The 23,845-nt window shown below is 41.3% G+C and overlaps 1 protein-coding gene across 4 annotated transcripts; it reads left to right on the top strand.

Annotated features, from left to right (window-relative positions):
* The first annotated feature begins 8,828 nt into the window (after positions 1–8,828).
* On the top strand, positions 8,829–20,932 carry E2F8 (E2F transcription factor 8). Of its 4 annotated transcripts, XM_039725197.1 has the most exons (14): positions 8,829–8,916; positions 9,175–9,284; positions 10,510–10,785; positions 11,167–11,323; positions 12,420–12,725; positions 13,357–13,518; positions 14,925–15,062; positions 15,375–15,584; positions 16,118–16,202; positions 16,476–16,959; positions 17,838–18,056; positions 18,930–19,059; positions 19,154–19,470; positions 20,059–20,931. In XM_039725197.1, exons 2-14 carry the CDS (start codon positions 9,267–9,269, stop codon positions 20,230–20,232), a joined length of 2,676 nt encoding a protein of 891 aa, XP_039581131.1. In that variant the 5' UTR covers positions 8,829–8,916; positions 9,175–9,266; the 3' UTR covers positions 20,233–20,931. The 4 variants fall into 4 exon arrangements, with proteins under 4 accessions (XP_039581131.1, XP_039581132.1, XP_039581129.1 ...); XM_039725198.1 differs by lacking the exon at positions 8,829–8,916 and having other exon boundaries at positions 9,066–9,284; positions 12,420–12,671; XM_039725195.1 differs by lacking the exon at positions 8,829–8,916 and having other exon boundaries at positions 9,066–9,284.
* Positions 20,933–23,845: the final 2,913 nt, after the last annotated feature.

The following is a 23,845-nucleotide window of genomic DNA, read 5'->3' as shown; positions in this document are numbered from 1 at the left end:
ATGGGAAGCTGGAATGGGCTTGGCTAGGGGGAAGGGACTCAGTACCTAAAGTCCACAATCAACTGAAGAGAGCAAGGATTCTAGAAGATTTAAGGCCATCTTTCCAATAAGCGCCTGATTGCTGGAAAATCCATCCTTGTGTATTTTGTGATCGTGAACACCATATGAATACAGACTTTTTATTTCAGCTGATGCTCCTGGATGCTGCTGTAACTCGGACAAGAAACAGCAGAAGGAAGTAGGTGTAAAACCAGCTGGTTGCTGTCCCAGCCTGGTAACAAAACACACGTTCCAGAGCATCATTTCATGCCACAAAGTTCTCTCAAGAGAACTCCCTTCATTAAACTAACACGAAGGCATTCCTGGCTGGTGAGGATGCTCAGCGAGCTTCCCTCAGGATAGATGGCCCTTGGAAAAGGTGTCTGCCTCCCTGTTAACATGCATCATCTCAGAGATCAGCCTGCTGAGTGTCTTTCCAGGCCCCTGTCATTTTAATGGACAACTCTCCTTTGTGGCTAAACATTATATCAGTCCCTTCAGGGGGAAAAGGAGCCAATGCTGCACATCGCCCCTACCTGACTGTCGGGCCACATTCTGGAGTACAGCCAGCAGGGAATTTGCAGTGAAAACCCCAGTTCATCATAATCATCACTGGATGCAGATTTTCCCCGTGTCAGATTATTCAGAAGGAAAAAAAAGGCTCTTTGTTAGAGCACCACACATTTTCCTGCGTTCTCTGAGGGGGAAGAAACAAAATAGAGCAAGATAGCTAAGAAATTAATATTCAGATGCATTTAAGTCTCTTGGTTTTTTTTCCATTGTGTCTTCCCAAGAAAATATCCTCAGAGATTTATCATTTCTGTGAAGAACTGAAGAGGCTGCCAAGCAGAGCAAACAGGATTTTATTTTGATGGGCACACCACAATGTGTATTTGTCATCCTCTATGCCTTCCTGGAGCACAAGTATTTTACTGCATTGTACTGCCTATGCCAAAAGCCTTATCAGGAATATTGTAATGCCCAGAGAGAATCCTAAATGTATTTGTCTAGTTATTAGCTTTAGTTGTTAGCCTTTCAGCAGGAATATAGTGTAAACATAATAAACACAAGTTTCCTTTAATAACAGAGGACTGTAGTTATCTTTCTATGCAGTTTTAGGTTAATGTATATTTTATGATGCACTTTTTTTCCAGTACAAGTATTTCAAAAGAGTGAAACATGGTTTTAATATTAAAAAAGCACCATCCTTTAAAGCTTGATATTAACAAAAATTTTTATTTCTCTTGACTTCTGTGATATTTTTATCAAAACCTTTATTTCAAGGTCTTGGTAAATGATATTTTACAGCCATTTTACATAACTAAACTTGTTAATTAATCATGACATGAAGTTAAACTGATTTTAACAGGAAGAATTACTAGTAGGTTTTGAAAAATAGCACATGAAATATTTTGTCTACAAAATATTAGTCAGTCATTTTATAAACTGAAACCCTCACAAGCCCACTGCTTGGGGGTCATGTATCTTTAAAAAGTCCATGAAATTTAAATATCCAGTTAGTAATTCTTCTTGCTTGCTCTCTTGTCCTCACTCACCTCTGCCAGTTCTTCTGGTTAAAAGTAAAGCTTGACTGCCATTAGAATTCAAAGCACTAAGTATTTCATATTAATAACACAAAGCTCTGCAAAAATTCTCAGTCCTCTTGTAGGTTAGAATTGCTTTCCAGCAGCCTAACAGGCTTCCAAGCAGAGTGTAAGCTCCACTGGGATTTTAACTAGAACAACACAGACTAGAATTTATGAGTAAAAACCCTGCTGACCATCTTCTGTTTGCAAGAGTGGACACATGCATCAGCACTTGCTATGCCAGCAAGTGATACCTTGGTAGATTTATGCAGCAAGAGATTCAGTGAGAAAGTTATAATGAACCTCTGAGCATATTTAAAGAAAAGCAACTGCCAGAGATTAAGGCAAAGATAATTACTGTTGACATGTTTAATCCCTTCATGGCAGATGAAATAATTCACCTTGGTTGAGATGCTACATACAGAATATTGAGGAGTGTTTCAATAGAGATGGCATTTGGAATAGAAGATGACAGGTGCAAATAAAGTTTATTTTGGGTATTATGGGCTTTGTGGTGGATTTATTGCACTCAAGCAGCATTCTCATAGGGGAAAAAGAAAAAGGTTATGTGTGCAGTGCTGAACATCTTTCTTTACATGCAAAAGACATGGAAAACTAGCTAATGGAGAGAAAAGTCTGTGTTCAACTCACAACAGAATTTTGCTTTTAATTGCACATGGAAGAAACTCAGAATCCCCTATTCCCTTTATGCTGTTATAATGCATGCCATTTCCAAGAAGCCAGGAATTTTTATTACCCATTCCACAATGTGGAATCCACAGCACAGACAAGCTAAGAGTCTGCCTTTCATATCGATTTATTATAAGGAAGTCTGGATACAGGGCATATGGTGCTGAATAACTTTGGAAAAGCAGGTCATTCCGTAGGCAGTCCTTTCAACTGGGAAGATGCCAGAAGAAGGAAAGAGGAATGCTGAGTCCTTGTCCAATGTGTTCAGCCATACATCACAAACTTAGAGATTATTACAGTGCACACTCACGTCCCTGGGCGGGTGCTTGTCATGTACTTGTTGGCAGCCTGCAAGAACACACCCCTTGTGAGTGGGAGTACCCAAGAGCAGGCTTAGGTCAGCATGGAACTAATGAGCCATCAGAAGATAGAGCAAGAGAACCTTCAGAGCAAGAAGATAAAAGGGTGGCCCAAGTTAGAAAGGCAGAGGTGGATAGAAGGTTTAAGTCAGACATGTAAAGAGCAAACTCAAAGAAACAGCTTTCAAATATGATATGGTACAAAAACTCAGGAAAAGGAGAATTACACTGACATGGAGAAAAGTCTTTAAATAGAAAATATTATTAACGTTCTCAAACTAAATTACTTCCTGATGTAAATCCTCTAAAATCAGTCATTTTTCAATAGAGGAAAATGTCATGATGTGAATATAACATTATTCCCACTCAATGAGTTATGGAAAACAATTCAGAATGAGAATATTGAGAATCTATTCAGCTGAACCAAAGAAGTGGAGTGTCTGTGCAATGTCAATGTAGTCTGTTTTGTTAATCTCACAGTACAAAGAATTCTGCTATTGACATGCCATTGAAAATTACATGTGTCATTTCTCAGGAAAAGAACTGAGGGGGGAAGGAATTTGTGTAAGAATCTGCATTTTAAACAAACATTAACTTTTGGATGTGTCTGTGCAGTAGGAATCCTCTTAAATAAGAACTTAGATGCTGCTTGTTGACAAGAACTAATTGAGATCTGGTCTTAAGAAAAATGCTTCATAGGCTGCTTTAAGAATGCGTGATGGATTCCACTACAAATACTTGACAGAAGAAATACAAAATAAATGAAGCATTTTCAGTAGCACATCACTTAGGGAAATAAGATCTTCCCAAGGATGCCACAAAAAACAACATAATAGCAAGCTTTTTTTTCCCCCTACACATAAAAAACTTGGGTGTATAAATAATTTTTAAAAATGTAATCTTCTAATTCAAGGACATGAAGCAAGCAGACCTTTGGTCCAACTTACCCTTTCAGGAAATAACTCTTGTGAAAGACTTGTGTGTATATTTCCCTTTGAAAAGCAGAATTCCTCTTAATTTCTCAAAAGTATTGACTCATTTAAATGGCCATGAGTCTCAACTCCTAGTGGAGATAACTTACCTCTGAAACATTGAAACAACAAAATCTAAAGTACACCGAAAAAATTTAGATGGTATTACCTGTGAAATGTTTGACTACAAAAAGTAAAATGCATTTGAAGTACAAACATGCTCTTTACTGACTACTCTAAACTCTTAGCTCTAGATGTTCCAGAGCTAAGAAAGTGCCCTGTGTTTGATCTTAAATAAACACACATTTCTGAGCTGTTATCTTCTTTTCCTAATAATTCATCCTAGCAGGAAAAATATACCAGAGAAGTGAAGCACTGAAACACTGTAACTGTATTTTTCTTCATACCATGCTATTAATATTCTTGCAGTGTAGTTTCTGGTGCATGCATTAAGGTTTAATTCGCATTCCCTGAAATTAGCATGCCTGAAAAATGCATTTGTTTGTTTAGGAATCCAGGTTTTCATAATGTTTTGGGTTTGTTTCCTTCTCAGCCTTCACCTCAGAGCTTGACCAGCTGATTTAATTTGCCTAATTTTAAAAGGCAGTGTAACAACTGAAAGCAAACAAAGTCCAGTTAAATTTAATCAGCTTGTTTAATAATATGCCTAATTATGATTTAATTTTATGCCGACTAATGAATACAGAATTAGGTAGGGCTGGAGTAGAGGACTCCATAGGGCCCTGTGGTGCAGGCACTGCCACCTTGTGACCCGGTGCTGTGCCTGCACTGAGACCTGCTCCCACACCTGGATTTGGGGCTGCCAGTTATTCCTCCATCATCACTTTTCCCTGCCACCTCACCAGTACCCAGGCTGGCACGTGGCAGCAGTGATTCTTTTGGGTGCCTGCACGCAGCTACAGCTGTGTCTGTCTGCTGTGGGGCTAATCTTACAGACCTCCTGGGATACGCAGTTGCCTGGAGAAGCTCTCCATGGAACTGCTCCAGGCCAAGTTGTATGGAGCACTGAGAAACTGGAAAGTGTCCCTGCCATGGCAGGAGGGTGGAATTGGATGAACTTTAAGGTCCCTTCCAAATCAAACCATTTTAGGATTCTGTGACAACATGCTGCTGCCTGTGGAGGTACTGTCTGACAAAAATCCAGATTGCTTTTAGACATTGTATTTTCAGTCTGCCACATGTCATTTATTTGCCATCATTTCCCAGTTTAATCTTTAAAAGGTTTGGGTTGGGTTTTTTTTGGTTTTTTTTGTTTGTTTGTTTTTTTTTTTGGGGGGGGGGGGGTCTGGGTGGTTTTTTTTGTTGGTTTTTAAAAAATAATTTAAAAGCCATTTAGTGCTGCTATACCCTGTACAGAATTACAGATGGCATTTTGCTGGGTAAATAATGTGACGGGAGCACAGCCCGCCAGCACATCTCTGTGAGGAGCAGCAGTCTCTTGCAGACAGGGAGGAGTAAAAGAAGTGTGACCTCTAGTGAACCCAAGTGCCTATACCACTCCTGCAAGAGGCACAGCCTGAAGTTATCTGCACGCTCTGCAAAACTTTATTCATAGCTCAGAAATTAAGATATATTTTTGTTACATCACAGCCCAGAATGAAGACAAGGAGAAAAAAGGATAAATGCTATAATCCAGATTTCATCACAATTTTGAAGTGAGAGATTAACATTACAGCAGCATGTGAATAAGGAAAGGCTGTGGTTTCTGACTACTACCTTGAACTCCTGAAACTACTCTGCCTTCTTTTTATTTTTATTGAAGGCAATAATTTCATTATTTATACTTAAAATATATCAAATATTTAACCCAATCTACTGAGAGATTTATGAGGTACTTGGGCGTCTGCTTATATCAGTAACTTATTGCCTAGAAGTACATACCTACAGAAGGCTGCAGTTCCTCCTTGAATCCCATCAGACATTAAAATTAAGGTGTCATAAATGAAAGGCATCAACTGCCTTTTAAAATTAACTTGAATAAAAGAAACATTACCAGAAAACGTGACACTTGAAAGAGACATGTGCAACAAACAGCATCACTTGCCAGGGTTCCCACAAGCAGTGTTTCAACAGTGGAACTGGATACTGAACTCGAGGCACTTCCCTGCAAATATCCTGCTGACAGCTATCATGTTCAAATTCACAATTCCTGCCCTAGAAAGAGAAATAACAAAGTAGCTCCTTGAGGAAAGCAGCCTAAAATAGCCTGAGCACTCTGACAGCAGGGCATACAGTCACAGAAAGTTCAGCTTCCTGAAGGTTGTAGAGATTGCAAAATATTTTCAATTCACATTACTATCAGTGATTTTTTAATTTTTAAAATTATTATTAACTGGAACTTTACAACAGAGTATTCTTAGAAATGTGGTCACTAAAGCCCCTTGCTCAGGACCACATCCAGAGGCTTTTGCATAACCTCAAGGATGAAGATTCCACCTGGGCATTCTGTAAGTGGTCTTATACATGGAATTACATAATAAAAATGACTCCTGCAAAATTCACTGTGTATTTTCTCTTTATGTGAGCCATTAATTACAATTCCTCTTGACAGAAGTGCAGCACCACATCTAGGAAGCACACCAGCGCAAGATACTGAAATTTGCTACCTTGTGATCATATTGAAACAAATCCATTATTGACAACAATTGTTCATACAAGAAATACAACTTGAGCAGCGCATGCAGAGCAAACCAGATTAGTGCTTTCTTTAGCACAATGCATTGCTAAAGCTGTTTCTGGGAGAGGAAAATTTCTACAGGCAGATGAGGAGGGATGCTTAACTAGAATAGAGGCACTGGAAGCACTTAATTTCACAAATTCTTTGCTTATTTACCACTTTATCAGTGATTTGATTTGACCAAACCACTAGGATATGTCAAACATTCTCTTTAATCCACATGGCAATTTTACAAGTAACTCTTTAGCTGAACTAGCATAGATAAAACCTCTCACTCTCCAACTCTGATTTCTGGCATCAGGTGGTATCTTGATTCAGCACAATACCTGAAAACAGCAAATATCCCCCACAAAGATCATGACACAAAAGGCTTCAAGGTTATACATTAAAGGGCCCATTATTAACTAGCTTTTGGTTGCCATGTCAGGGACATGAAAATTTTTAATCTTTGTTCTTTTTCCTTTAAGAGGTACCTGGCAGAGAACATAATTGCAGTTTCTTATGCAAGTCAAGCAAGAGCAGAGGGAAATAAAAACAGTTTCAATTGATGGCTGCAAGTGAGAATGCCCTTTATTGCTCCATGTAATTCCATCATCTCAGAAATGCAAAGGCACTTTCATGATAAGGAGCATGGCAAAAGAGGCACAAAAGTTACTAACAGAATAATTATTTCAGTAGATGTAATATCCTTGGAAATTCCTTAAACCTTTACTTTAAAATGTCTGATGCTGTTGTAATGGGCAGCTTGTAAAGCTAACTTGAAGATCAGGAAAGAAGTCCCCTGAACAAAGGTCACAAGAGTGTGTTGTTTGAACAGAGATAATGGCTTCTTGATTAGGTGATAAAGGTAATTTTCAAAGCTCAACATAAATTAAATAAACATTCAAATGACAACTTGAATGCCTGATTTTTTCCCCCAGTTTGATTTTTGAAAGACATGAGTGCTCCTCATTTAAGTAACTCAAATTCCATGTGGTCATGCCTGGCATTATGGGGTAAAGAAAAAAACACACATTATTTTTTGTGTATTTACATTTTGTACTTCTTGTGAGTCACACACCAGCTCTGGGTTACAACAGTCACACCTGCTAGTGTACATTTTATAGAAAGAAACCAATACTCAGTAATTGTATCAAAGCATCAAAAGGAAAAATAGCAAATCTCCACCCAAATCCCACTTTTTAAGGTGTGGAATATAGGTACTGCAAGAGAATAACCCTTGGCTGCTACATGGCTGGTGACACCAAGGACTGAAGATCACTTTGGGGTCAATTTTTTCATTTGAGTTCACAAGCTTTCAGACTTCCCTTTCAGAACAAGTTGCAGAGTTACATCAAAAGGTTTGGAAATCCTGTCTCTAGTACAAAAACCAGTCGAGATGTGGTGGGTTTAAATCCCAGACTCCTGCCTGCAGAACAAAATAACCTCTGCAATAAGGTCAGGGGCACCCTTACCACTCTTGACAACCCTCTGGTGGGTGTGAGGCTCTGCTCCCAGGGAACACGGGCCAGGACAAGATGTCGTGAGATGCAACAGGGGTTTTTGGTTGGACACTGGGAGGAATTTCTTCACAGGAAGGGTGATCAGACATTGGAATGGGGTGCCCAGGGAGGTGCTGGAGTCACTCACTGTCCCTGAAGGTATTTAAGGAAAGACTGGATGTGGCGCTCACTGCCATAGATTGGTTATAAATTGGACTCGCTGATCTCAAGAGGTATTTTCCAGTCTAGTTGGTTCTGTGGTTTTGTGATAAGCAGCAGCAGACGGCTGGGACCCATATCGGGGGGCAATAACACCCTTTGGCCAGGGGCAATCGAAGCACTCCACGCGGCTGCGAGCCCCTCACCGGCTCAGCCATTCACCTTTTATCCCCTTTTTGCTGAGCGGGGGAGTCTCTCCAGCCGGTGTCCAGCCCAGGCCCCGGCTGTGGAGCTCAGCCTGGAGCTCCCGGCCCGAGGCACGGGCGCGAAGTGCAGTGTGGTTTAAATAAAACGTGCGCGGTAGGTTCCGAGGAGCGTGGCGGCCGCGGAGACCCCGCGAACGGGCGCCGGGGCGGCGGGCGGGACCCCGTGAGGGGCGCGCGGGGTGCGGGGCCTACGGCCGGGGGGTGAAGGCTCGAGGGGCGCGTGGAGCCCGCGCGGCCCCTGACGGATGGGACGGGACAGGACGGGACGAGGGCGAGGCCGGCGGCAGCGGCGGGTAAATAGGCTCCGCTAAACCGCCCGGCGCCCCCGCCCGCTCCGCCTCGCGACCCCGCGGCCGTTGGGGCGGGAGGGAGGCAAGGAGGGAGCGAGGGAGGGAACCCGCCAAAGCCCCGGCCCGAGCCCCGCCGGCGCTCGCCCGGCAGCGGGAGGCGGGAGGAGGGAGGGGTCGCGCAGCGCCGCGCTCCCATTGGCCGCGCGGGGCGCTGCATCGGGAGCTGATTGGCTGCCGCGCCCGCCCCACCCGCCCGCGGCGACTCCGCGCGTTGAATTCAAATCGGCACCGGGAGCGGCCCCGCGCTTCGGCCGGGCCGGCGCGGGCGGCGGTGGCAGCGCAGCTCCTGGGGGCTGCCGGCGCTCCCAGACCGTGGGGTGCGCGGCGGGAGCGGGAGGACGCGGGGGTAGTGTCTCCCCTGTATTTAAACGCGCCGCCGGCAGTGGCGATGGGCGGTGTTGGGCCGCGGCGGGCGGGGCGGAGCGGGGCGGGGCCGGGGCCGTTGGGCGGCGGGCGCGCGCGGGCCGAGCCGGGAGGCGGCGGGACGAGCTCGGCGGCCGCGGAAGGCAGCGGGAACCGGCCCGTCACGGGGCCTCCATCCAATACCTCCCTCCCTCCCTCCTCCTGCCCTGCAGGGCCGGCGGGACCTGCCATGCGGAGCGGTGCGGCGGGAGCGGCGGGTGTCGCCTCCTGAGGTGGCGGGAGAATACGGCCGGCGGGCGGGGAGATGGGGGCCGGCGACAAGGTAATTCCTCTGGTGAGCGAGAGCAGCCGACCCCCGGGGCTGCCGATGCCCGCGGGGTGATGATAGCCCCGCTGCCCGCGCTCAGCCCGGCTGGGGGTGAAACCGCCTCGGTCAGAACGATCGCGCGTAGAAGCCGCGGGACGGCAGAAATCGAGTGTGTTTTACCTTAGCTTTAATTTCTGTCCTCAGCAAAAGTTCCTGAAACTTTATCTCTCACGACCTTTATCCACGGTGTCCGTGAAGAACACTTCTGCCTCCTGGCACTCCTCTTTGATTTTCTCTTAACGGAAGGTGTGTGGAGGAGCAGGGATAATGATGTTCAGAGCGTGTTTGTCTCGGACATGCTGTGGTGCCGTGACAGAGAAGTTGCGATTGGAAGAGGGTCCCGCGAAGGTGGGGCGGCGCTGGGCCAGGCCCGCTTCCCTCGCAATTCCAGGCTGGCCAGCCTGCCCGGAGCCCCGGGTACCTCCCCCAAAGGGAATTCGGGACCACCACCGACCCCAGACCCATTTCTTGGAGGGCTCTGCGGGGCAGACCGCGCAGGCGCGGAGACGCGGCGCGAAAAGTCAAGGGTGCAATACGGGGGAAAGCACAGGGAAGTGGATCGGCCCCCGATCCAGCCCGCCCGGGCATGCCTTTCCTTCGCTATCCCGGCTTTATCCTCTCCTCTCGTGTTGTATCTCGGCAAGCCCCGCGATCACATTCCCCCCCTTACTCCGCTCCGAAGTTTGTTGAGAGAGCTGGGAACTTGTAAAGTTAAGAGCTTGTTAGCCAACACTTCCATGACTACTAAATACCGGGCTGGTCGCTGGAATTGAGGTGATTATATGATAAAGGATAAGAGTACTCTGACATAGGCTGGTGTCTATTTAGCTCAAGAAGAATTTATAAGTGACATCACACCCGCTCCCGGGTCAGTACGTGTTTCAGCTATTATTTATAGCTCTCTGCTATGCATTAAGGTATCTTCTGATTGTATTTGCCTCAGAGGAAGGAAAAGGAAAATTATCCGAGGAATAAATGCCAGGAGACCCGAGCCTTAAGCTACAGGCACAGAAATGGTTTCAGAGAAGGGACTCATTGGTTCAGAGTAGGACTGGAACTCTTGACTTGGAGCTGCCCAAAAAATGCGATGGATCTCTATTCCCCTTTGACTGTCATTGATACGTGGATCATGGTGCACCTGGGTTTTAATATCACTGTTGTTCTTTTTATTGATATGTAGGAAAATGAGCATTCTGAGCCATGCAAAAATGTACTGAAAACTCCTTTGAAACAAGCGTCTACCTCACAGTTGGTACTGACAGAGAGACAACCTGACTGTCAGCCTCTAACCACACCCCCAAAACTGAAGGAAACCCCTCCAGCAGATCCATGGACACCTACTTCCAACCTGAAAATGCTGATTAGTGCAGCCAGTCCTGAGATTAGGAGCAGAGAACAGAGAAGGCAACTGTCAGACAGCTCAAGTGAGGTCCTACAGACAAAACACTGTTTGCAGGTATGTTGTAAATTTTGGTTTTTTTGGGTTGTTTTTTTTTTGGTTTTTTTTGTTTTTTTTTTTTTGGTTGTCTGTATTTATTTTCCCTGTTTTTTGGTTTTTTTTTTTTTTGTTAAGTTAGTTGAAGGCTGTTTATTCAGTATAAAAATTATACATTGACACAGCACATCTTTTTTAAAGTTTTGGTTTTGGAGCATTTATCAAATATAAATAATGATATTGACTAGCTACATTCAACAGGCAATGTTCTAGTTTTATTTCACAGCTGCTGAGGACAAAGGGAGAACACTGGCCCTTTGACAGTGTGCTATGAAGCTGTTAAATATCTGTGCTTACGTATTGTCAAAAACCTCACAATCTCTTTTCCTTATTCCCATGTAGGAGCACTTATTGGGGGATGAATATGAAAAATCTCAGCCAAGTCGCAAAGAGAAAAGTCTCGGATTACTGTGTCATAAATTCTTAGCTCGGTATCCTGATTACCCCAGCCCTTCACAGAAAAGTTACATTTGCCTTGATGAAGTCACTGAAGAGCTACGTAAGTTGGTGTTCATCCTATTAAATATTTCTTCATGCATATTTGCCAATAACCTGTCATTTTTTTTAGTATATTTTTGCTCCATACAATTTTGGAAGCTTACTCTGTTCTCAAATTTATTTAAACCCATTTTTAAACTGCTAATTCCCAGAGCAATTCTTTTAGAACGCTGATGTTTCCTCAGTGAATTGAACTGAGAAACTCTGAATTCTGTTTCATATTGAACATCTAAATTATTGCTTATGCCACAAATAACCAGTTGCAGTTTTTTAAATTCAGAGATGATACCTAAGATTAGTGGTTAGATTTTTGCAGCAGGAACTAGCATTTCTCAAACTGAGCCCACAGCTGCCTGTCTGATCATGACATCAAAGCAAGAAACCTCTTTCTGTTCTTAATGGTATATTAACTTTCTCATTCTATATCACTGTTTTGTATGTTGCACCAATAATTTCTGCAGAGTCCACATTTCTAACATCAAGCTGAAGCTTTTTTAAATAAAAAAAAAAGTTATGGAGTTACAGTATTTTACAGCTTATATATGGATAATAGTTTTAAAATTTTGAAGCTGTATGATTTACATTTTTGTATGCTTTGTACAAAAGGACATGTATTTTAGGAAATGTCTGGTTAAAACCAAGATTTTATCAGAAACCAAGAGTTTATCAGACAAATTAGAAGAGTGTGCTAATAAAATGACATGTAAAAAGAAGTAATAAAAGAGTTTTATACCATGAGTTTCCAAGGTTTTTTAAGGACAATCTAGAATCAATGCAGTGAATAATTAGAAATGCTATGTTTTTTCTAAAGCTGGATTGAAACCATGTAATGACTCTTCTGGCAACAGTCAATTTTATTTCTTAAGGAATGCTGAAAGCCAAGTATAACTCTGGAACATCAAGTTCTTGCATATACAAAGCAAGATTTGTTCTCCTTGCTGGCAAGACCTGGGAGGGCTATTTTCAGTTTGTGCTATGGAATTGGCAAAAATGATTTGGAAGTATACTAAGAGGAAGGACAGGACTGTGCTGCAGGTAATGCATGAGTGCACCTGTGTTATGTAGCAGAGCTGTCAGGTTCACCTTTCCCTCTGCAGATGTGGAGCGCAGGCGCATCTATGACATTGTGAACGTGCTGGAGAGCCTGCACATGGTGAGCCGCTTGGCCAGGAACAGATATGTCTGGCATGGGCGCCACAACCTCCCCCAGACCCTACAGGCCCTGAAAAGGGTGGGGGAAGAGAACAAATACATACAGCAAATCCAGATGATCAAGAAAAGAGAGTATGAACATGAATTTGATCCTGATGGTGAAAGGAATGAAGAAATGGCAAGTTCTTTTGACTCAAGTGAGCAGTCAGAAATGTCTTTTGTCGAGCTCCCAGGAGTGGAATTCCGTGCTGGTAATAATTCTCTATAATGCCAAGAATAATATGTACTTAAAATGATAAATTTCTATGAACTTGGGAAAAAAACTTTTATTAGTCTTCCTTTTTTTTTCTGAGGAGGTGCTGTTCCAAAGGCACCACAACTCTTTGTAGTGAGAAAAAGTGCTCTGCACTCTTTCACTTGTCTTATTCGTTCAGTTCTTCTAATTTGTTTCTACATCAGGTGGAACTATCAAATACACCAACATATAATCCAATTGGCAATTGACTGAGTTGTTATAGAAACCAGAAGTTGCTACTGAATGTTGTAGAAACTTGAAGAATAAATTACTCAATTTGTTTTATTAATTTAGCTTTGATTCATGGAAGAAATTTTAATTAAGGGTTAAGCATCTTTAAGAGTACAAGTTGACAGACAATGGGAAAGGTATATGTGGGATACATCACTGTCTATTCTTTGTAGTTAGACTTGGTATCCACCCAATCATCTGTTTCTTGTCACGCAGAAACATGATTCTGGTGTCAACATTGGCCCTGCCTAGTCTCTGTGTTGTTCTTACAATTATTATTGAAAAATTCCTTCAGTGTTTTATGTTTGTAGCTGGTGTGTTGCTGAATACTTTAATCCTTTTCCTGTCTGCTGCAGCATCAGTGAATGGCAGGAAATACAAGTCCTTACGAGTGATGAGTCAGAAATTTGTGATGCTGTTTCTTGTATCAACACCTCAAATAGTGAGCCTTGAAGTTGCTGCTAAAATCCTGATTGGAGAAGATCAGTTAGAAGACTTAGATAAAAGCAAGTTTAAAAGTAAGTACAATAGCAAATGTAAGCTAAATGAATTATTCCAGTACTGCTTCATATAAGGAGAAATACTGTCTTATTTTTCCTGCCACAAATGTTTATTTGAGCCTCTACAAACTCACTCAACACCTTCTGCAGTTTATAATTTTGTATGGCTATTGATGCATAATGCCCACCTGAGAGGAAAAGTCCATTAAATCCTCCCTCCTGAAGTATTGTCACAAGCCTCTATATTAGTAACAATTTCTCTTTCGTCAAGCAGCCTGTCAAAGTTTTCAGCATCATTTCACCAAAGATGCCCCAGAATCTGTGTTCTGGCCACATAACTAACTTGGTAGAAATCTAAAGAAATTCTGTAAGAGTCCTGTGACCAACTTGCATGTCAGAGGAAGTGAAACCCTTTGCTCTAACTGCAAATTATTTCTTCATTCTTTTACCCTTCTCTCAGTTCCCTGCACACTTCCTCCCCTTCCTCTCCATTCAAATGAAATAATTTTTCTAGGGCTAGATCAGTAGACATATAATAATTAAAAATTTGCTGCTTTTGAGGGATAGTTGTAGGTTTCATTGAAAATTAGGCTTTTCCTTAATTCTCGGATTCCTTTGCTTGTTTGGGTTATTTTTTGTTTTGGTTTCGAGGGTTTTTTTTTTGTGGAGTTGTATCTATGCAAGTACTGATCCTTGCTGGTTTCCATTCATTATTTCCTTTCCACTGCTTCACAGCAACATAGAGAGGGTGGGTGGCTACTCAGTAGTGGTTTTTGCTTGCTTTTATTCTTCTATAAGAAGAGCCTGTCTCACAATAAAAGCATTTTCAGGGCATTCCATCTGTCTACTGGTATTTCAAATATCAATCCCATGTTTTACCACGTTCTTGGTTATGAGCCAAAAATTCCATGACCTAAGCACATTCACTTTGCTCTAGAACTCACTTGTAGTTTGACTTCTACCTGAATTTTTTCCCGAATAGCTCAACCTAGAGAGAGGGAAGATATGCAGGATGATTACCCCGTTGGATTTTAGTGTGTCTCTTCCCTCCAGTTCCCATATTTGCCATTGCATGTGTGTACCTACCTGCCTTTTAATCTCCGTATATGTACTACAGGATTTGTGTAGGTTTGATCATTGCACAGAAATTAACTTGTTTTGAAAATGTTCTTTTTTCCATATTTAGCATAATAAACTTTGCAGTGTCTTCTAGATCTGTATCTATGTCTTCTATTTTACATGTAAACTTTGTATCACAATAATATTATTTCATTATATAAATACCTGTTCCACAAAATTGTTGTTATAATTTTTTAAAAGCTTTTTCCTTTTAGCTGCTTAAAGGGTATTACAACATTTCTTTATCTGATACATGCTACTTTTTAATTGTAGTTGCTACTTTCCATTTATCTCTTTTATTTCAGCCAAAATTAGAAGACTTTATGACATAGCAAATGTTCTCAGCAGCCTTAAGCTTATCAAAAAAGTTCATGTTACAGAGGAGAGAGGTAGAAAACCAGCATTCAAGTGGACAGGACCTGAGGTCTTGACAAATACTCAGGGTAGGTGTATGTGTCATTTCCTTTTGTTCTGATGATGATATTGATTGTTTTTTTTATTTTCTGTGCTAGAAATTTTTGACCAAAAGACAGAGTAACTAAGCAGAAAATCTTTTACTAGTCACATCACTGTCCTTATGAGCACAGCAACCAATATCTATTTGCATACGGTGGAGGTTCAGCTATTGAGATTCTTGAATTTCCATGTTCGCTGCTGTTGATACTTCAGGAATTATAAGCCAGGGTCCAATAATTGCTTTTTATTAGTGAATCTGTATATGATACATATTTTCTTCTTTTTTTTCTGTTTTTCAGATACAAAACTTGAAGCAACTTCTACAACCTGTTCCCCACCTATTTCAGAATCCATCACTTCCAAAGAGCAGTGCTCAAAAGCCCTTTTTCCTTCAAAAGGAAAGCAAAATTTCACTCGGCACTCATCTCTAATAAAGTTAGTTAAGAGTATAGAGAATGACAGAAGGAAGATCCAGTCTGCTCCAACCAGCCCAGTTAAAATAAGTGCCAGTATGTATATTTTCATATTTTTTTATTTCAGAAACTTTTTTCTTTGTTTTTAAGTCAGATGTAGCCTTCATTAAATATTTGGGCTTGCCCTCTTCTCACAGGACTTGTAGATGTGTGGGTGGTGCTCCTTTCAAAAAATGCATCTTAAGAGCTGTCAAAAATGCAGAAATGGCTACAAACCTTCTATTTGTCTAGAATCAATGAATATTGGATCTTCTCTGAACCTGCTTTGTTGTAGAAACTCTTCTTTGGATCATATTATTTAACCAGTTCTGTATTCTAAAACAGAAAATTACCTGTCAGTGTTCATGTTCTTGCTAGGCATCTTCTCTGGGGCCTTTAAAATTTGTTTGATGTAAGTTGATGTCCAGTTGATCAAATCAAATCTGGACTGAGTTTGAGGATAACTTATCTCATTAACTGTTACATTACATAATGCAGTGTCCTCAAGTTAAAGTTAAATTTTTACTTTGAAAGTTAAATTTTTACTTTGATGAACTCACTCTTTTGATTTGTTCTTCTCCTCCAACCAGGTACTTATCAAAGTTTACCAGTTTTCCCAAATACAATAGCTCAGTTTCCAGCAATCACTAAACATCAGCTGGAAGGACAATCCAAGTAAGTTTGCACAAGTTTAAAGGTGAGAACAAGTTAAAGTTATGCTCAGCTTGAGTGGGGCAATAGCCTGCAAAAAACAGTAACCTTGAGTACTGCAGGCTAGTTTTTATTTTATCTTTAGTGGATTGAGAAGTACAGGTTATGTCAAGTCTTTGTATTACAGAAGATAATGATAATATAGTATATTACAGAAGATAATTTGTTAGAACATTCATTTTTGCATGAAGGAATTAAAACACATTTGGGTTTTTTTTTTTTTTTTTTTTTCTGAAGGACAGCAGAAGAGATGCAAACGAAATGTGCCCTGTCCTCGCCTGAGGCTGTCCCCAAGCCTGAGCCCTCTCAGCAGCCAGCTCTGAGCCAGCCCCTCGGGGTGTGCCCTGCAAGCCACGGCTCCATGTCACCACTTATCCTACCTCATCCTCAGTCTGGGGTTTCATATGCAATCTATCTGCACCCTTCCCAAGCCCACACAGTAACAACCTACAGCCCAGGCTTCATGTTGCAGCCTCTGCCATGTGCTAACGTAACTGGAATTAAGAGTAATAATTCAAAAATATTAAATAAAATAACCACTGAGGAAGGGGACACACCGAGAGGTCCAGATGAGCCTACAAAATCCTTGGCAGCTGAAGAAAGACCTGAAACGAAATCAGAAACTTCATCTCAGCGGTGCCTTAAAAGATCACAAGCACTACCAGAGAGTAATTTAATTAAAAGGCGTAAAAGTGACGAGGAAAGCCTTGATACTTCTTTGGTAAGTTAAATTAGTTTTAAAATGCCATTTTATGACTTAGTGATGTTGCCACCTTCCCATTTTCAAAGTGATGTGGGAGCCTGCCAGTGAGTGTAGGCGTTTTAAATAACATCAGGCTTGAAGAGATGGTCTTCATTTGCTATGCCTGCTGATGTTTGAGGGGCTGGGGTTTGTATCTAAGAAGACAAAGTGTACAGGTGTAGTGAAAATAAAGTAGCTCACAAAACACTATGTCAAAACTTACCTATTTATACCTGATTTAGGGGAGTAGGTCAGGTTGAGAGCAAGGTTGGAAGCAAGAGATCTTCAAGGACCCTTGAATTCTAGAATTCTGTAAACTTGCTGGCAACTATTCCTGGCTTTAGAGGTGTTAGGAGGGAAAGTGGATGTATAAAAGTCCCTTTACAGGGAACGTCCCAAAATCCTGATGCTTTCTAAATATTTCCACCCAGTGTTGGTTTGTTGTAGGCATAATAAAACAACATATGAAGACAATAAGAGGTTCAGATAAACTTGATATATATGGAGAGATTTGGGATGGATTACTTTCTAGTCCTAAAATGTCGATTGTTTTAGCATCTCTGTAAATTATAAATCTGCTATAAATTTGGCTTTCTGAAACAGTTGTCATATGTTATGGGTGCGTTATGACAGCACATGCTATCCAACATCCACTAGCTGGGAAGAAACAAGATACGATAACATGGACCTGGCTGTTCTAGTGACCAGAAATTTTTATAGTACAAACTTGAATGAGGCGAAAGTAAAAAGCTTTCTTTTCAGTTTTTAAGAATGTTTAACTATCGTTGTATGTCTCTAATTGAGATTGTTAAGCCTTACAACACCTGCCTTTCTTTTTGTGTGTGCTTTTTTCAAAGGGAGAATACACTAAGAATGAAAAACCACCTTCCAACAGCTCACAAACAAATCACGAAATGGACTGTGTCCAGGAAGACAGACAGAATGAAACCAAAACAGTAGATCAGAACATGGCAAGTTGCTGTGACCCATGTACAAAAGAAAATATTCCAGAAGATGAAGATAAAATCAAAACAAAACAAGACATACCTGTGGCATTTGCCATTCCTGCTCCTGAGGTAAGATTTGTCTTGCCATTCCCTGGGAAAACACTACTTGGAGTCTCTGCAAAAGAAACAAAACTACAACGAACTACACCTACATAGGCTGTCTTTGGCTGTATTAATTTTACTGTGCTTTTAAAACCTTATTTTGTAGGAATGTAGGATTTCTGTTTCTGCGTTGAGTACACAAAAAAGAGGCCATAAAGAGGCTTTCGGGCTTCCATTGGAAATGAAGGTCACACTAATGAGCTGAGGGCAATATTGAGACCCCTTATCTCCCCCATCCTCTCTTTTTTTTTCTTTTGCATTTTTTCTTTTGCATATATTTACTGTCAAATGCTTTGAAACAGAATCACATGAATCTCTCTTCATCAGTAAAATTCAGTATTCTGCAGTTAAGACTGATTGCTGTAGAGAACCTGAATAAGGAATTGTTCTGTTGACAAAAACAGAATATGTAAATACAAAAGCTTTGTCATCCAATATTTGTTTTATGAAAAATACAATCCAAGAATGAGGTGATGTGATGATTTACTGGATCCAGAAGGTTTCTTCTGGAAAAATAGTGTTCAGTATCATGGTTTCTTTTCCATCTGGTCAAACTCCACTGTGTTAATCCCAGGTGGATTTCCAGTTCCCCACCAACAGTATCAGCTGGGAATAGAGCCAGCTGACTTCTCTGTGGTATTAATTTGAAAGAGCATGTCCTTGAGTCTATTGTGTCTCATTTCAGACAGCAAGTAGTACAGGCATAGGATATGGCATCCTGGGGACATGGAGGATAAAGAATAAAAACAAGGCAAGGGAGGGTTGCAGTTTTGGAGAAAAGTTTTGGGGTTTGCTTACTACATGTTTGGGCTAAAGATGTGCTGTCTCTTTCTTTCTCAGACTTTTTTTCCATCTGGTTATCTTATTCCTCTGACTCACTGCACCCATGGCAACAAGGCAGAGTGCTCCACTAAAGAGAAGGCTGGGGTGTGTTCTCTGCAGCACACAGCCTACAGCTCTCCCATCACTGGTGAGTGTCCAGGGAAACAGGCACGGGGGTCCAGCTCAAGGGGCCAGGGCCAGCTTGCCCTAATTCCTTTCAACACTTGATGTTTCTGTTCTAGGTGTCATTCCAATGCCAGCCTCAGAACTGAAGACAGTCAATATTCCTGCTTTTCATATAACACCCTTGAACATAATGCTGTCACCAAATTCCATAGCTGCTGCACCTGTACTGAGCAACTCCTGCCTCAATTCAAGCAGTACCAGTTCTGCCCCAAATCCAAGCTCTTCAGCTCTGAACTTTATGCTGCAACACATAGGACTAATACCTGCTGGTGTGCAAGTTCCTGCAAATCCTATTCTACAGCACGTGCCAGTCTCTTCCCAATCAGAAAATATCAGCCATAGCTCAGGGAGTACAAACATGCAAGAAGGGAAGGTGAGTTAAAACATATCGCTACTCCACCATGGTGGGTTGAGTAGGAAGTGCAGTGCAGTAATTCCCTTACAGCAGGTAAAAATTATAAATAAACATTTCTTTTTGATCTTTAGAAATCAGCACTGCCCAAAAAGAGCTAGCAGTGAAGGCCAGCCTAAGTACAGTAGAAATGAGAGGTTAGCAAGGAAGATAAGTGACTTATTTGTGGTCGAAGTGGAGCCAGCTGGAAGATGACATGATGTGAAGAAACAACTGTTTTAGAGGGAGGATTTTACGTATCTGAGATTGTGCTTATTAAAAAACTGTTCCTTTGTTATTTTCTTTCCTTCTCTGTATTTCTCTGTATATTTTATGTAATACTGTATTGCCTAATATCTGTTTGTGTTAAAAAATAAGGGGATTAGAAAAAACATATTTTTATGTATTTATATATGTATATAAAGGAATGCAGGTGTATTCTTCTCAGTAAAAAGTTCAGTTTTTAAATTTCAGGGGAAAAAAAGTTTGCTAATATCCTGCAGAAACATAGAAGTAGAATTTACTTTTTATTCCCCCATAAATGAAAGTAACTTTCTCTTTTCTCTTCAGTTCCTTCAGCCAAAGGAACCTCAGGAGCCTCAGGCAGTTACAGAGAACTTTTTCCGCACACCAGGAGGGCCAAACACAGAACCTGCACTATCTGCAAACTCAGATGGTACCCAGAGAACCTCTCAAGGAACTCTGTATATTCCTCAACGAAAACTTGAAGTTTCAGAAGACTAATTTTGGGATAGGGAATTGCTGATTGTGTTAACAGGCAAAATTGCTGGTAACACACTGCACACATCTGGCATTGTATGATGGACAGTGGTTTGGACATGTATTGCCAAGACCTCAATGCTGGAATAGCCTTAATTGTTGCTTTAGAAAATAAAACTGACTCTTAAGGAGAAAGTTAATGCCTAATGAATTTTTCCAAAAGGCTTACCTGAAGTATTTTAACAGCAAAGTTATGTATCTAGTGGGTTTTTTTGTGTGTGTTGATTTCTTCTATGCAAAGTAAGCTGAAATTGTCTTTGTACAGAAAGGTACAGTCTATCAGTCAGTATATATTTTGCACCAAAAAAAAAAAAAAGTACTGTGAGTGTGTAAATATTTTATGTCTTAGCAAAAAGGCCACAGGTAAAATGTTTTGCATCTGTGTTTAAATAAATGCTCTTTTGTAAAGTTAGTAAGAAGCACAAAAACTCCCAAATTTTCTTAATCAATTTTTATATAAGTTAAGAATTATTTATACTGTATTTTTAAATTGATTTATTCAGATTAAACTTACATAAAACTCTACAGTGACTTTTTCTGTTTGATCATATTGGATTACCTAAGTTACACATTGCATATGCATATATTGCGTATTCACTGGCATCTCTTAAGTCATTTTTTGTCAGGCAGGGCTTGCTGTGTTCTGAAGGAAGGGAGGAAAAATGGTGTTTTGTGAAAAAGTGAATTAAATAACTCAATGTAACTTCTGAACTCTTATCAGTACATATTACAACTCCTAAAAACAAGTCAGAACAAAAACGGAAGTAAGATATTACCCTGGAGCATACTCAGGAACGTGTGGCCAAATGTCACAGAAGTTTCAAACAGGTTTACTCAAACCACTTGAATTTAAATAAGGGCAACAGTGTCTCATATACACTGAAGGAAGAAAGATGAAGACTCTTCATATAGTTCACATTCAGAAAACAAGTAATAGCTGACAAAATGAATAAAAATACAGTGTATCTGCCTTCCCAGCTGAAATGTGCCTGGTAGACCAGACTGGGATAGAAGAAATAAATAGTAGCAAAGCCCGAGATTCAGGCTTGGACTGCACAAAAAAAAAAATATATATATAATTAAAGCAGCTACCACAGTAAGACAAACTCATCTGTTCTTTAATAGTGCAAAGTTCTAATACAAAATACACCTGACAGAATATTTCACTATTGAAATATTTCTAACTGAGGGGGAAAGAAGAATAAAAGCTGAAAGAGGGAAAAATTCTCACTAGAGCACTGAGTAGATTTTTCTTTTCCAACGAGATAACTGATCTTCCTTACACCTGCTATCAACTTCATTCTGGAAATATAAAGGCAAAGGTTTTAGGAACTTGCATTGCTCAGTAGAACACCCCTTTTATTTTTGAGCACCACATCTGACAGACTAAGAAACTACAGCAATTGGGCTTGGTGAAATGGTCTTGTCACACATTGTGCTGAGAAAGCTGAGCATATTTTGGAAAGCTGAACATGTTTTCTGACTTTCTGTGTCCCTTGGCTCCTGACACACTGCAGTTGATTTTTCACGAGCACTTTCCTTCCTGTGTGCTGGTTTTGCAGGCTGAAAGCTGCTGCTTTCTCCGCTCCAAGGGTCTCCTGCCCCAGCAGACCTGCATTTGTCTCTGGCAGCCCAGCTCACTGCTCTTCCTGCCTTGTCTCACCTCCCCTGGAACGTGCCCAGAGTGCCTGATGTGCTCTGGAGAAGTCCCTCTGAGGCTGGCTTTGCTTTGGAGTTGCTGTGTTCCAGCTCTCAGGGCAGGGTTTTTTAATCCCTTCCACTGATTTATAGAAAACTGCTTTCTCACTCCAGTTCATGCATATGCAATTCCAGTTGCATGTCTTGAGTCGTTTCTTCCAATCCCAGATCCTGCTAACCACAGTTGACCTGGAATGATAGGTAATCCCAAGTAACCTGTAGAGATCAAGCTGTTCCTTGGAGCTGTAAAGAGCTTTTCAACAATCCTTACAGGGGCACACAGCAGCAAAGAAATTAGGCAGCACCCAACACTGGGAAAACTAAAAGTTCATCACCTGCAGTGTCGTGGTTTGGCCCGGAAATGTGTTTCTGGAAAGGTCTAAGTCGGGCCAATCAGTGGCCAAATTCAAAACTGGCATGTGATGTGGCCACTGAGGATCTGGATACGCCTCTGAGAACACACGGGGGTTAAAAGCAGGAGATTCCCGGAGAACTTCCTCTTTGGGAATCCAGCGTTGGTGAGTAGGTCTGGCCTCTCCCCTGCCCAGCTGTGCCTGGGTGGGGGAGGGAGAGGCCATGACAGGGAGGAGGCCGGGAGCCCCAAAAGGTGCAGAGGTGGAGGAGAACATGCAGGGGTTGATGAGATTTGATGATGTCTCTCATCCCCCGGAGAGAGAGACAGAGATTGTGCCAGGGCCAAACCATGACATGCAGTTTTCCCTTAAATCCTCTGCCAAAACCAAAGGGAAAATACTTACATTTTGGGGCAAAAACTGTCTTCACAGAGTTCCCTGCAGTTGGTTATGGTGCAAATGCATCCAAGTACATGATCTATAAAATATGAGTGAACATTACAGAAGATTCATCCATCTCAAATGTCAGGGGTCCTAACGTAAGTCACCAAGGGCGCAAACACAAAGATTTAAGAAGCTTCTCAGTGCTTCCCATGTATTCCAAGAGGGAGTTCATGACTGCCCCAACCCCTCCTTGCTGCCCTCTTACAAGGAACCCTCATACCACATACTGCACTGTCTACTCTGCATTTGGCTTTATCTGATATAGAATAGTTCCATTAACTATCTGGGGACAACAACCCAGAAGAGATGGAGTCTAGCTCCGCTGCTCAGGAAAGAGTCCTTCAATTTCACACCAAGGACCTGCCTCTGCATTATAAAATCTGCCAGACTTAACAGCAAACTGATTGGTAAGTTCCTAAGAGTTTTCTTAGCAGCCTCAGCTAACAGACCCCTAAATCCTAAAGTCTAATGTGGATTTGGCATCTAATTTTCTTATGTTTCCATGAAAGTCCCCAAGTTGAGACTTTCAGCTTGAGAGTTCTCGTGTCTAACCCCTGGGATGGGCCCTTTCATACACAGCATAGTCCATGATCCTGAACAAAGTTGCTAAATTCAGGCATCTGCTCAGAAAAATGAGGATTAGCTTCTAAACCTTTAAAGCCCTTAAAATAAAGCCCTGTAAAAAAGTTCATACTTTACTGCCTACATCTCTAACACATCTGCAGCCTCATCCATTTCCAAGGGGCTCATTCAGGCATTGCAAAGGTAATTGCAATAATTACACAGGCTAAATATCATAGATGTTATCTACCCACCTTAATGCCTAAAAACAGTAAAAAATGAAAGATTTGAGGTAAAAGCATAATCCTCTGTATCCTAGAAGACAAACCATTTCTATATCTCAAACCATGAACTGCAGAATGAAATGCTATTTAGTTTAAAACTGTTGTTTTCCTGGAGGTGTTACAAACAAGTTTTGATGTATTATTATTTTTAACAATTATTTTGGTAAATTACTTTTGGCAATGTGACCATTAATAACAAGATCATCATTTCAAGAATTGTTATTTTATGATTCACAT

The sequence above is a fragment of the Passer montanus genome, unplaced genomic scaffold (genome assembly GCF_014805655.1).
Source record: "Passer montanus isolate IOZ18808 unplaced genomic scaffold, ASM1480565v1 scaffold54, whole genome shotgun sequence".
Lineage (NCBI taxonomy): Eukaryota > Metazoa > Chordata > Aves > Passeriformes > Passeridae > Passer > Passer montanus.
Note: the sequence above shows the minus strand (reverse complement) of the source record. Positions and strands in the feature narration are given on the sequence as shown.

Excerpts from the sequence above, each read along its gene's own strand:
- E2F8 (XM_039725197.1), top strand. Across the intron at positions 10,786-11,166 it reads AGACAAAACACTGTTTGCAG|GAGCACTTATTGGGGGATGA; the intron begins GTATGTTGTAAA and ends ATTCCCATGTAG. Across the intron at positions 16,203-16,475 it reads CAGCTGGAAGGACAATCCAA|GACAGCAGAAGAGATGCAAA; the intron begins GTAAGTTTGCAC and ends TTTTTTCTGAAG.